The sequence below is a fragment of the Lonchura striata genome, chromosome 10 (assembly GCF_046129695.1).
Source record: "Lonchura striata isolate bLonStr1 chromosome 10, bLonStr1.mat, whole genome shotgun sequence".
NCBI lineage: Eukaryota > Metazoa > Chordata > Aves > Passeriformes > Estrildidae > Lonchura > Lonchura striata.
The window spans coordinates 22,759,834-22,774,238 of NC_134612.1; the positions used below are offsets into that span (position 1 = coordinate 22,759,834).

Genomic DNA, 14,405 nt, shown 5'->3' on the forward strand with positions numbered 1-14,405 from the left:
GTGTGCTTGAATTAGGCATATGCTGAAGGGGTTGATGGTGCTGAGGCTGCATTCATCTAGCAAGGCATTGAAAACCTTGGGGTTCACTTAGCAGTTGTGCTTTTGCTGATGCTTCTGGTTTGATTGGCTTCTGGCTCTTCTGGATGACCACTCTGCTGTGACCTGGAAGATGGGCTTGTTATGCAGCTGAAACAATTAATGGACTTTGTCCTGGTGATCTGTGGAATGTCCTGTAGAGCTTTAAAAGGCTGAGAGGAATGGCTGCTTTGGAGGGAAACTAACTCCAAATGAAGAATAAGTACAATTGTCTTGTCTTGAGGGTTATTGAATATCTCAGCATTTTCTTACCATGCTGAGACTCACAGAGGCCACATGTTCATTTTCATTAGCCTCAAGTCAAAACTTGCTGCCTTTTGCTTGAATGACATCAGGAAAGTTGAACTCACCTTGTTGCTAACCATGCTTTTGAAGGAGTAGGAAGGAGGCTTGGACCCTTGTTTTGATTAATGTAAATGTGTAGCTTGTGGGTGGCTTTTCCTTGTCCTGGGCTGCTCTGACATGTAACGTTGGAGGAAGGTTAATTTTATATATATCATTGTTGTCCTCTCCTGGTATCACTAGTGCATCTTGGTCTGTGGGACCCACCACTTGCAGTGCTAGAGCAACATCATTTTGGTTGGAGAAAGCCATTTTTTTTCCAGGTCAGAATATGTGTTCCTTATAGGCTTAGAGCTCCCACATTTCATATTTGTGGAGAGGGTACAGAATGGCTGCTTTTACTTTTGACATGCTAGAAAGGAGAAACTAGGTCAGAAGAACTCTAATTTTATGTGTGCAAGTTTCAGTCTGTGAGCAGGAAATCTGGAATACTCGGTTTACTGTAGCTTCAGTGGCTTGGCCTCTGCAGAACCAAGAGGGAATGAACTGTCTATGTGCATAGGGGATTTTGTATTTTTCTTCCCTAAGCACTGGTATTGGCTATTCCTTTGCTGGCTGGGGACTACAAATCTACACTTACATCCTAAATTGAACAGGTAATAGTTGAAGAAGTAATACAGTTTTATTGACTGAAAAGCCCAATGTGGTGATTAGTTCTTATTTAATTTTGCTGCTGCCAGCTATTGGCAGGTCTTAACATTCTGGAAAGGAAAGAGATGCTCACATAGTGGCTGAGCTTTATTGCAGTAAGAAGCTGGAGAGGAGAGTGCTGGAGACATGGGAGAGTGGATTTATGGTTCAGAAAGGGGGAATGGACAGAGCACAGATGTGGCTCTCAGTAGAGCCTGGAAAAGCATCTCCTGGTGAGATGCTGCAGAAAAGTGGTTCAAATAGATTTGTAAACAGACTTCTCAGCTGTCCAACTGAGAAATTTTTCTTCTGCTAATAGCTTAGCCTTGAGAGCAGTTTTTCTTAACGCTGAGTAGTAATGCTGTTTCTTGACTAACATCTTCTTTTAAGTTACGTAGCTGGGTGTTTGGGGGTGAGGGAGGACGAACTGCTTCTCCAAAATGAAAACAAAGCCCTTGGGGAGTTCATTATTACCCTTCCAAGTAGAGCAGCTTGTATTGCTTGAGTAGGCAGGAGGTGCAGTGGTAGATGGCATTGATGATAGCTTGTTTTGTGAGTCTCTGGATGGGTGGGCGAAGGAGGGGAGGGTACCAAAGCTAGCAGGAGAAGGCGTGAGATTAAACAATCCCTGTGAGGGCTGAGTAACATCCAGTAGTCCAGCATGGTTCTGCTTCATTGCTTGGCTTTTATCTCAGAAATACCTGTGCAGCCTTTTGAGGTTTTTTAGTGCTGCTTTAATTAATGGGCAGCCTTAGGGCTATGTCTGTGTGACTGAAACTTGAAAAAGTCATGTCCCCAGCTTCTTTTTTAGAAAGTTCCCAGTGACTCAGTGTTTTGTTGCCTTGGCCTCTGCCTTCCTGCTTTGTTTGCTGCTGTCTGCAGCTATATTAACATTCCTCCCTGGCTTATGTAGTCCATCTTCATATTGCTCATAGGGCTGTTAACTAGAAGTGCCTTGGAGATGGAGACAGCCAGCTGATTACTAAAAAGCAGCTGCGTCTTCGAGTGCTCTTCAAACCCCTCTATTTTTCTGTGAACTGCATGTCGTTTGGGGTAACTTCCCCAAGGTGATCTTGTTTTGTCACACTGCACAAGTGCTTAAATTCCTGCTGTAGAAGCCAGTGCAGAAAAGTGTTGCAAAAGGAGTGAACTGATGCCCCTTCAGAAGGAATAGCAGAGAACTTTGTAAAGCTTGAGGTTACTGGGGTCCTGATGCATGGGAGATTGATGGCTACTTACAGAGTTTCTAAAACTTCCTGCTAACATGAGGGATGGCTTCACAGAGTATGGCCCAGCCAGCATTTGGTCTTGAGGAAATGAAATCTGGGCAGATGTATAGTGTGAGAACAAAAGGCTGCATCCTTGTACTCATTCCTTGCAGTGATGCATAATCGGAACGTTGCCCTGATGATAGGTTTGCCTATTGAAGTCTACTGCTGAAAGGCTTTTCTCTCTCTCCTGCATTCTTTGCAAAACCTTTCTTACATTCTGAATCAATGATCTTTCACTTCTGGTTGGAGCTTGGTAGGGTTGGAAAACCCAACTTTCTCAGGGCATTTGACACCTCGAGACAACCATTTGGGTTGACAGTGCTGCCATGCCAAGCTGTGTGATGCCAGCTGGGATTATGGCTTTCCTAGGCTGTCTGGGCACTGTGGCATTGCCATTAGTTTGCAAGAGCCAGCTTTTTGGGAAGAATGACCCTTAGCTGCTTCCCAGTGCCAAAATTTCACCTTGTGACTGCCAGGACTTGTCTAGGCAGAGGCACCTGCACACAGACAAAGCTCCCTGAGTCTCGTGTTTAGGGTGATGAGTAAATGGCTTTGTAAGCCTGCTTTAGTTTTTGTGGGATCTCCTGTTGAGGCTGTTCTATTATGGAGATGTAAGGCAGAGGTTCATAATACCCTGATGCTTGGGAGCATTAGTTGCACAGGCTTTGTATCTTGGTGGAGATGAAAAAAACTCTTCTCATGCCACAGAGCTGCTTTGGCTGATTCGTGCCTGGGGACACTCCTCTGTTACTGACCCATAACTGCTGCCTCTGGTTACACAGTGCTTTTTCCTTCTCTAGGGTTGTAACATTTGCTTAATGACTGGGTAGCTCCATGGTTTTTGGCTGGAAGTTGTCATTAGCTGCTAGAACTGAGGGACTAAGTGCACAATGATTACAGAGGCTCCAATCTCTGATTTCCCCTCCTGTGCATCCATAGCAGTCATGGTTTAATTGGTGTGCCCCTGGGTTCCCCTCTCTTGAGCATCTTTCCACTGTCTCTTCATGTAACCCTTCCTGTTACATCCCTTTTGTGTGGGCTAGAAGAGAGAAAAATGAGTCTCCTTCAAGGAAAACAAGCAGATTTGGTGTACAAGCTGTGTATAAATATTTCTCATGTTTATGAACACCTGCATGGCAGTATGTAAAGATGGCTAACTTGTGTTGTGCTCACTAACAGCACTTGTGTTGTGTTCACCATAGCCAACACTGATACACACCTGCAGCCCTTGGCCCTTGGGTGACATAGCCCTGGGTGTGGATATTGCTCTCTGAACAGTCTCCTCAAGCAAAGTGTTGGCTCTTTTATGCCTTGGACTTGTTGAGACATTGTGGTATGGGCAAGCACATCTTTCAGCTTTAGTTCTGTGGGTCTGGGTTAGGCAGATGGGAGGGAGCATTTTTAACCAGGAACCTGCCAGCCCCGCTGTGTGCTCCCTGCTGATAAGTCTTCAAAAGGGAGCCCTGTTTTGTTGCTGAAATTTGAATATATCCTGCTTTATCACCCACACACAGAAGTCCTTTTTCTGATAATGCACTAGTTTCAAATACAGTTTATTGAAATAAAGTGGACTTTATTTTCCCTTACCCATTATACTGGTGGAAAGGATGATGCCTCTGTGTTTTTCTGTGTCTTGGACCAGTTTTAGCCACTGAAACGTTAGTACCACTGATTTTCTTGAGAGATTAGTAGAAACATAACAATTTCCCACTTGAATTTGAGCTTGTCCTGGCTTTACCTGTGGCAGCATGGTCATATCCTGGCACAAGAGGCAGGTTGCACCCTAGTCTGCCTGGAGGAGCACTGGGTCTGCACAGCCCTTGCTGCAGGTGCTACTCTGTGAAACATTTCCCATCCCATGGGAAGGTGAAAAGTCCTCTTGAGTGTTTTGCTGCTTCACAGAGAGCCTGAGTTTGCTCCTACATCCCCTGGCACAAGTTCTGAGTAGCAGGGAGAAGGGAGGAACCCTACCTTAGTTTAAGGGATCTTGGCAAAGTCCTGGTGCTACTACAGCTGTACTACTTTCTAGTTGAAGTGAACCTAATGTAGGGCTGAAAATTATTTGTGGCTTTGTCTTAAATGCTGTTTCTCTCCCCCGTTTTAAACAATGCACCTTTTTTGCCTAAATGAACAGCTCACCTCATTCTTTCCATTTATTTGTGGGCTTGTTATTCAGTGTAGCTGTTTCCATTTACACGAGGTACAGTAGTTCTTGTGAAGGCAATCTGGGGTGTGGGAAGAGCACAGCCTCATCACCTGTGTGTCCCTCGTGGATGGAGGAGAGGGCATCAGGATGGAAGCAGCCGTGTGGGATGAGCTTTGCAGCCACCCCCAGCCAAGTGCAGCTCGGTGCTGGTGTGAGCCCTGATCTGCAGCACAGGCTATATTTGGTCTGAGATTATTCCCTGCTTGGCCTGGATTGGTCCTGGTTGGGACTCTGCAGGGTGGATTTCTTTTTCCCCTGGCTAACATCATGCATGCTATGTGCCTTTTTATTTTTCTCCCTCGCTGCCCCCTCCAGCCTGCCTGAGCTGCTCTGGTACCCTCCTGAAGCATCTCAGCAGGGGCTTTGTGGGATGTGCAGGATGTGCCCCTGGTACCAGGGACAGCCTATTCCCCAGCAGCCATTAAGATGCAAATCTCTTTTCTGTGTATGAATTGGTCCAGGGGAGACCAGTGGGAAGCAGGGTTTTTTTTTTCCCTTGCCTCCACCATCCTTTGCTGTGTGTTTTCTGGAAAGGCCATTAATATAATATTATTCCTGGGTTCTAATAGTGGCTCTTGGGGAGAAGCTTTTCCCTTTGACTGCCTGCTGCATGGGCAGAGGGCAGGCTAAGGAGGGCAGTGGGTCTGGGAGGAGAGATCCAGCCCCCTGTGCTCCCTGACAGTGCTGGTGCTCCCAGCGTGTTGCCTGTGCTCAGGTGGAGCTGCCTGGGGCAGCAGTCAGGGGAGCTGGGTCACTCCTGGCTGTGCTGAGAGATGCCCAGATACTTTGGCAATGCTTCTGGAAAAATGCAGGGAGAAAACAGGATGGAGAGGGGACACTGCAGCAGAGAAACTGCCTGGCTGGTGAGAGCCAGGATGGGATGTCAGGAGCAGAAGGTGTGGGTGATGGGAGCCACGGGGGAAAGCCCTGGCTGGCACAGAACTGCCCTGGGCACAGTGACAGCAGAGGCAGGTGTGGGACTGGCATCACAAACTAGTGATGGATGGACTCAGGCAAACCTTTTGGAGCCACAAATGTGATTTTTGCACATGTAAGAGCAGTGAACCTGGGATGGTGGGGTGGGGTGCTCTTGAGTTTTAAGGTTTGTATAAAGAGGTTGGAAAACATATTAAAAAAAGGAGTTATTTTTATCAGAAATGGCCAGCTGCATCTCTGGATATTTCTCCAAACCTCCTAAGCATATGCCCTAGGCACAGCTTTCTTATGCCTTAATTTCCTAGTGAATATTCAAAAATAGATATACTTGTAGCACTGGAAAAGCCTCTTTCAGAGTTGTGTCAGCGCTGACACAGAGAACAACCCTTAGGAAAGAAACTCAAAAAATAAACAGCAGCTGCTGCCATGTTTTCCCTTTCCCTCATCTCCTCACCCAGTGTGGAAACCCGGTGTCAGTTCCCTTTCCCATCCATTCCTGGCATTTCCCTGCCTGGTACCAAAGCAGCAAAACCCAGAGGCTGTGCACACCCTGCTGAGATGCTGCATGCTGGAAACCTGTGTCCAGCCCAAGTGTCTGGGTGCAGGTGTGTGTGCACCAGGGCAGAGGAGTCCTCACTCAGCTTCCCTGCCCTTTGCTGCAGATTGTCCCACTGAAGGCTGAGTGGGCTTCCCACCCTGGAGTACCCCAGAGCTTCCCAGGCAGCCTGAGGAAGCTGCTCATAAATGATGGAGGAAGAGCAGAAGGGGGATGTGGCATTTCTGAATGATCAGAGGGGTTGCTGTCACCCTGCCATGGAGCTGTGCCAAACCCTCACCACTCCATGGCAGCACACGTTCCTGGCTGGGTGGAAAGCTGCCCCAGCCACATCAGGACTCACATTAATTTTGTGACACTGTTACTGGATGAACCTGGCTTCTCAGCTTCTCACAAAAATCCAGTGTTTGTTTGACTTTTGGACCCACAAGCATCTTGAGTTCATGCAGCTTTGTAGTGAATGAAACCTCTGTGTCTGTAACGGGGTGGTGGGTGGGTTCCATCTCCCCTCTCCTCAGGAGTGCTGCTGGCTGATCCTCCTTGGGAGGTATCCCTGGGAGCTGGTATCCCTGGGCTCACTGGGATGCCAAGTCATCCAGCAGCTCAAGTGACTCAAAACCCAGCAGGGAGGATGAGGATGGGTGGTGGTGTGGGAGACAAAGTCGCCCCTTGGCTGGGTGGGCTCAGGGACACACAGACCCCAGGGATGTCAGGATGCCTCCACATCTGCCAGCTTCCAGGGGGATTGTCCTCTCCAAAACTGGAGTGGTGAGTACAGGAAAAGGAGGAGGAGCAGGAGAGTATAAGTGAAGCTTCTGGAAGGGGAGAACCCACCAAGAGAAAACAGCAGCACTGGTTATTCCTTCTTTCTTTCCCCACTCTCCCTCGTACCTCAGTGCTCATGTTGTCTTTGGGCTGTGCTGGTGGGTGCACGTGTGTGTGTGACTTCACTTCCCTTGGCTGGGCACATGCCAAGTGCAGAGTTTCATGCTTTGTTGCCACCTTTACAAAGTATTGTGTGCTCTTATAGCATTGCCTTGGATCTGCTCATCTCAACAGCCAAACGAGGATGTCAACAGCCAGGATGCACCAAACCAAAATTGCCCTTTGGACCGAGTAACACTAATACTGCTGACCTCAGGAACAGACCTGGAAACCCCTGCTTTGAGCCCCAGAATGGCATCTTCCCAGTTAGCTTGTTTTATTCCAAAGCTGATGCATAAGAAAATCTAACTTCTAATAACAAATGTTTGCTCTTGCATTTAAAACATGCACTGAGTGTTCATGGATCAAGCAGATGGCAGTCAAATGGGTGGATGCTCACTCAGAGGCACTTTCCTGGCATCTCCCAGCCCAGGAGCTGGAGCTGGGCAGCTCTGGGCAGGTCTGTGCTGTCCAAAATACTGGGGCTGCCCACACAGGGCTGTCACCTGCACAGTACCAAGCTTCTGCTCATTGTCCCTGTAATTCCCATCCCTGGTCTGCCTGAAAACCTTAAACCACTCAAAACCCTTGTCAGAGAAATGCTGACCTTCATAAAACGTTTATTTTATCAGAAGTCTATAAATATTGCTTATTTTATATTCTTTTTCTTTTCTCCTAGGATCCTGCAGGAATCTTTGAATTAGTAGAGCTCGTTGGCAATGGTACCTACGGGCAGGTCTATAAGGTAAGAGTTCCAGCTGAAGTGATCCTGTTTGCCTTGGCTGTGTGTTGAACATGAAGCATCCCAGCACATCACCTTGACTAGACTTTGACCATTTCAAACCTGACAAGAAGCCTTGCTGAGCTCTGACCTTTTTGGGCTTGTGTGCAAGTACCGTGTAGCACACAGAGCTCTTACAATAAGCAATTCACATTAGTTCTGAAACTGTCACAAGAAAATGAATTGCTTTTTTTTTTCCCCTTTCCCCCCAGTTGCTTTTTATTGATTAGATGATGAGGAGGGAGTGAGAAGTCTGTGCTTTAATAGCTAAATCTCGATCTCGTCTAAGAACTGAGTTTATGGCTGCAATAGGCTGCCAAATGAGTTTGCTACAGTCTAGTGCTCTGCCTGAACACAGGCTGGCTGCCACCCTTTCCACTGGCAGGGACCTGCTACAGGATTAAAAACACTGTTAAAATGTTTTTATTAAAGTGCCTGTGACAGTCAGTAGGATTGCTTTAAATTTTTCTAAACATCTAGGAGCAGCAATCCAGATGAGAATAGTGAAGGGGCTGTGGAGAGCAGGATTTCAAAAGCATGAACTTCTTTACAAGAATATTTAAAAGGCCCCTCTGCTGTATTATGTCATCTGTCTCAAACACTTCTTAGCTTGGGGAATATCCAGATTTTGTTATCTTGGTGAGGTCTTTTTATGGACTGTTCTCGTGCATTTGGGGTGGGATTGAATTATTTCTAAGTCTGGGGTTATCTGTGTTTATATATGGTGGGGAGATGTTTCTTGTCATGGTTGCATGAGGAATTTGCCAACTTTTATGGTTCTGCTGGGAGTCAGTACCTCCTCTGGGCCTCATTCTCCAAGAAACTCCTGTTGTGTGGGCACAAGTGCTGTGTACACGTGTACTCATGCGTGTGTGGGCACACTGAGATCCTGTTTACCCGTCATGCCCATGTTTCATTTTGACTATAGAAAAGAATATACTCATGTGCTCCTACTCTGTGGTTTTGGAGACACAGCTCTTGCTTGTCGTGCTCTAAGAGACAGTGAGCTGCCCCTGCTGAAGAGAATGGTGTTCAAAGAGCCAAGATTCCCCATCCTCCTGCTGCTGTAGACTAATCCTGTCAGTAGAAGGATCAAGGGATTGAAGTGAACCGAAGATGAACTGGAACTTCTGGAGTTTTAGATTTGTGAATTTTTGAACTGAAACAGATTTTTTTTTTTAAATAACAAAAACAATGGAAAAACAGCCCCACCCCAAAGCTGTTCTTATCAAGGTTATATTCCAGGGAGTCTTTCCCTCTGGTATTCATTGTTTTCCCACCATGTGCTCCCTGCCACGGGAGCTCCCTTCTGAACTGTTTTTCTTCTCAGCTGCTAAAATAACGGTGGAAGGTGACCTAATTTTAACTGGTTCATATTTCTAACAATCCATGGAAACTATGTGCCTGTAACGGCCTTTTCAAAGCGTCGTGTTTTTGTGGAGAGCAAAAAAGGGAAATAAGCTGGTGCTGCTGGTTGTGTGGCTCAGCTGATCGGGTTTCCTCTTGCTGGTTTCAATTCTTTCTGTGTGTTACCTCAAAGGGGGAAAAAAACACCCAGAAATGTCCCAAGTGTAGGCTGAATGTTTCTGTGTTCCTTTTTCCCTTGTTGTACGAGGGGAAAATCCTCCTCCTAACTGTTTTTAACGTGCTGGAGTAACTGGATTGTCCTCGGTGTGATTCACGTGGTGCCGGTGCCAGACGGGATGGTGACGGGGGTGGAGGGGAAAATGTTGCTGTCCAAACCAAATTAGTAAGTATTGAGGTATGAGCTCAGGCTAAGCCTGACTTCACAGCTCTCTTAAACTGAAGTCCTGGAGTAGCACACGCTCTGTAAACAAAAGGAGACTTTGATATAAAACATACATAACTGTTTATGGTGTCCCACCCTAAAACCCGGCATGGAAATAAGATCTCTGCAATTCTTTTTCTCCAGATACCACCGCTCTATTTATCTCTTGCAGCAAAACAAATGGATCAACTTTCAAGACACACAGACCTTCTGGCTCCATTCTAAATCAGCCCTTAGAAGTGATCCATACCTAGGAGCAGCGTCCTCTGTAATTAGATGGTTGTTCCACTGCCATTCCAAACCCTTCTCAGGCAGGGCTGGACTGTTCACAGAACCATTCAGTTTGGAAAAGTTCTTTAAGGTTGAGCCCAGACAATAATCCAGCATTGCCAAGCCCACCATGTCCCTAAATGCCACATCCGCACATCTGTTAAATCCCTGCAGGGGTGGTGACCTACCCTGTGTGCTGTGTTACCTGAGGTGCACCATTGCTGCCGTCCTAGAGGCTGTGTGTGCCTCTGGTTGTGTTTTTGGGTTTTGGTGCTGGCTGCCAGCCCAAGCCCTTGTGCTCTCAGCCAGGAGCAGTCACCTGGTGAGCATCACCCCCCCGCACTTCTCATGGCTGATCCCTCTCTGAAGTAAGAAAAGCAACTTTGCTGTTGGAAAGAGGCAGAAGTGAGATGTTTATTCCAGCCAGGGGATGATGTTTTATATCTGTGTGCTGCAGCCTTGATATCTCCCCTAGAAAATCTGATATAGCACCAATGTCTTAACACTGCTACATGGCCACGTTTGTGCTGGAGACTACAGGTGTCCTGGTGATAACCAGCTGGCCTGCCCAGGACCTGGGGGGAAAATGTGCAAGGTGCAAACTTCCCATTGATCCCATGGGATAAAGGGTATAGTTATGTTTTTATATGAATTTGCGGGCCCAAAGTTGGGCAGCTCCTTGGGGGCTCCCCTGGCAGGGAGACCCTCCTGGAGCAGCTCTGTGTCAGGAACAAGAGACAGACACATTGGACTTTTTCTGTCTTCAGCTTCTGTTTATTGTTACCTTATCAAAACTTCAGCATGCTGTCTGCACCAGACTCTGCGTGCAGGAAAAACAGCACAAAAAAATGGCTAACAATCTCTTGTTGCATGGACTTTTAAGTCTAATCAAAAACTAAACTACCCAATTAAAAAGTGACACCTAAATTATTTTCCTTTCCAACCCAATAACTGACCCCTTAAGACCTGCAATGAGGACTTTTCTACCCAATTACAAGATAGCACCTAAACCCAAGAAGGAGAAGGAAGAGGGAGAAAAATTAACTCGAGACAACACCCTATACCCTCCATCTTGAACCTATAACATCTATAACATATTAAAAATGCTAACACCTAAATTTCTCATCAATGTGGTATACTAAAGTACTCTCTACAATCTATTTCACAGTTTTGTGGTTTCTAATTTATCTTGAGGTCTAGGAAACTTTCTCAATGAAAGTCCTGGGGGTCAGGACACTGCAGAGCAGACAGAGAAACATTCCAGGCACCCTGGGTTTCCACATTCTTACAGCTGAATGTTCTCCCAGCCCAGCAGGTTAAGGAGCCTTGAGAAGTGTCTGGGGGTGCCACAGTAACAGGAGCCCTCGGAGAGCAGGGATTCATTCATGGAGCCAGCCTCAGCATCTGCTGTGTTGGAGAGGCTGGGGAGCCCCTGGCACAGCACATCCTTCTCCTTGCTCGTAGGAGGGGAGTCATGCTGGCCAAGCCTGGTGCACCCTGAGAGCTCCCAGGAGGGCACCCACTGCCAGAGCTGCTGCTGCTTTGGTCCTGCTTTCTGGCTCATGGCTTGAAGATCCCTTTCAGGTGGTTCACAGTGTTTCTGTGAATCAAAGCCTTGTTTTCTGAGCCTTGTGCTTGAGGCAAAGGCCACGGGTTCTGTTTGACCTCTGTATTTTCAAGTAAAGGTCTTCCTTTGCTCAGAACAGCAGGTTAAAATATCCCTTTGGTTCTTCCCAGCTCTGGCCATACCCCAGTGACACCTGGGCACTGCAGGAGCCCTCGGCAGCGACCTGCTCTGCTCTCACTTCTCTAACCCCAGCCACAAGCTCTTCACTTTGGAAAATTGCAGAGAGAATAACATTCCTTGTTCACTGCTTAACAATCGCTTGTGAATAGCTCGATTTTTATTTTAATGAGGGACCGCACTGGTGCTCATTTATCTCTCTAATTGAATTGGAAGCTTTTCTTTATTTTCTAATAATCCTGCATCTAATGTTACAGATTGTAAACTGGTTTTGATGAAAGACCGAGAGCTTGCTAGCTTCTGTGCCAGACATTGTTGCAGCAGTGAATTTTTGTGTCCTTGGATTTTATTTTTGTTATAGGTGTTTAAGGAAATGACTATCAGGAATACAATGTGTTGGACCTGGGGAATTAAGCCTTTGCCTTACTGTTTTTTAGCTGATGACTGAAAGCAACTCTAAACACAAAACTCACTAGGACCTTTCAGAGCATTATCTAAACTGTGAGCAAATGCTGCTTTTATGTCCTAGACCATTATTACTGCTGTTTATTTCTACTCTGCATGAGAGCAAACCAGTACTTCTTAAAATACGGTGTGTGCTTAGATTGCCTGGATAGATCAGAGCCACAACCAGTGGGGTGTCCAGCACCAATAAATAGATGGGTTCAAAGGAAAAGGACACTGGGCTACTCAGAAATACCTGCCCAATAGATGGGTGCAAAGCTTGGGGGCACATGCAGTGGGCTACTTACTAAGTAAGTGGAAAACCAGAGCAATCCCCCAGTGTTTTTATCGGCTTAGCCATGGCCATTCACACAGTGGCCCATGGATGGTGTCAGCCAGGAAGGATTTTGATGCAAACCTTCACAGTAATGAGAAAAAAATCCAGGAAATAGATCAGATGGTAACCTTTGTACCTCACATCTTGTGTATTTTACAACATGGAATTAAATGATGTTGAGATTGCATATTCATGTGCTTCTTCCCAACTGTGCCAGGAGGACAGCGGTCATTAGTGCCAAATGCTGCTTTGCCTGCTGCCCTGGGGATGTGGCTCTCCATTTATAGCTTCAGCAAGGTTTTATTTTATAGGGTACAAGATAGAGTATGTGGGCACCTCTGTAACTGCACAATAACTATTGATTGCTTAATTATCTGGTAAATGCCATATAATCACCAAGCTATTACACAGCAATAGTCTGTGCTCTAATTTAGAGCTGTGGATCCACGTGCCACCCGTGTCAGCTGTGGCCCTCCAAGGAGCTCTTTTACCATCACCAGGTGGTGGGGCAGGGCAGGGGAACCACCCCTGGGAGCCACCCCAGGGCAGGCGGAGCACCTCTGCAGGTTCCTGCCCATGTCCTCTGCCAGCCCAAGTGGCAGCTGTTGGGAGAGAACGTGGGTTTTGCAATTGCTTTTTGTTGTACTGTTGTCTGTCCATCTGTCTGGGGTACAATACACGTAGGAAAAGGTTGAAGAAATGCATCCCAAGGTCTTTAGTCAGGACTTATTTATCGCCCAGCTGGTATTTGCCTGAAGTCAGGCCCAATCCACCTGGAGGCAAATGCCCAGGTTTGACCTAGTGGGTGGAGATGTTGATGTGTGGGTATTAGGATGTGACTCAAATATTTGAAATCTAAGTCATCACCTGTTCTGGAGAGCTGGGAGCAGCAGGACTGCTGGGACAGTTTGGTTCCTGAGACAAACCTGGGGGAAATCCCAGGCACCAACCTGTGTTTTGTAGTGTTGTTTTGGAGTTTGCAGATGCCAGAGGAGGAGGGGTAATGCACGTCCTGTTTGTGCACTCCATGCACAGTGACATCCTTCCTCCTGGCATCCCCAGGCATTCTACCAGTGCAGGTAAATATCCTAAAGAAAGACTTTTAGAAGACTCCTTTTTCCTTTAATTTATTTTTGAGGGTAGATATGAGAAAATAAAGTGGAGTCTGTGCCATGTTTAACTTGCCTGACATCTGTCTCAGTCTGGCTGCTGCTGATCAAGTGCTGGGCCCTTGCATCAGTCCTGATGAGAACAGAAACACTACAGGTTCCTGGGTCATTATTAGGAATTCAGATAATTAGCCTGAGTGAAGAATGACAGTAATTGTTTTTAATCATCAGTTGGTTTATTGTCTTCCTTTCTGAAAGGCTGATGGTCAATAGCTCGATAATTAATCACTGTTGCTTTATCCGCGTGGAAGAAGCTACCATGCTGCACACAATTAATATTTCCTGGGGATTGTTGCTGTAAAGAATTAACTGTAGTTTACACACACAGCTTTTATAGCTGCAGACTGACTGCTGTGCCTTGCTTGAGAGGCCAGACTGAACGTGTGCACAGCAGTGCCTGCAGAGCAGTGGTGCTGCCAGCCATCCTTGTCCCAACACCTGGCCTGCAGTGCTGGGTGCTGGTGCTGAGCACACCAAGGGCACCTGGTTCCTTCACTGGCTGCTGAAGGAATTCAGAGCCCATCATCTTGCAGCCTATAGAAGCTACTCTAACCCTGTGATGTTGCGAGGTTGGGTGTGACTTGAGCATTGGTGGTTCTGGTGCTGTATCCTCAGCTTTGGGTCTTTTTTAATGTTTTCAGGCTCTTCAGAAGTTGCTTTTGGTGCAGGGCAGGCTGAGTGTAGCCACATGTGTGTGAACGTGTGTGGCCTTCCCTCCTCATGCTCTGATGGTCACTGCACATGAGGGTTGGTCCCTCTGGTTTGGGAAGCTGCCTGGCTTTCCCCATGGTTTGGTGCTGCTCTCAGAGCCTGCTCCAGGGGTCTGAGGCAGGGAAACACTTTGTGTCTGCCCATTCTGCCCTGTCCCGGGCTCTTCTTTCCACTGGGATGGTTTTGGTGTTGGCTGGAA

The 14,405-nt window shown here is 46.8% G+C and overlaps 1 protein-coding gene across 2 annotated transcripts in view; it reads left to right on the forward strand.

Annotated features, from left to right (window-relative positions):
* The window catches only part of TNIK (TRAF2 and NCK interacting kinase), a 154,266-nt gene that overhangs the window by 19,094 nt on the left and 120,767 nt on the right, over nucleotides 1-14,405 (forward strand). For both annotated transcript variants that reach the window (XM_021548188.3, XM_077785736.1), the window contains exon 2: nucleotides 7,641-7,706. In XM_021548188.3, coding sequence (XP_021403863.2) covers nucleotides 7,641-7,706 — 66 coding nt within the window. The remainder of the gene's footprint in view (nucleotides 1-7,640; nucleotides 7,707-14,405) is intronic.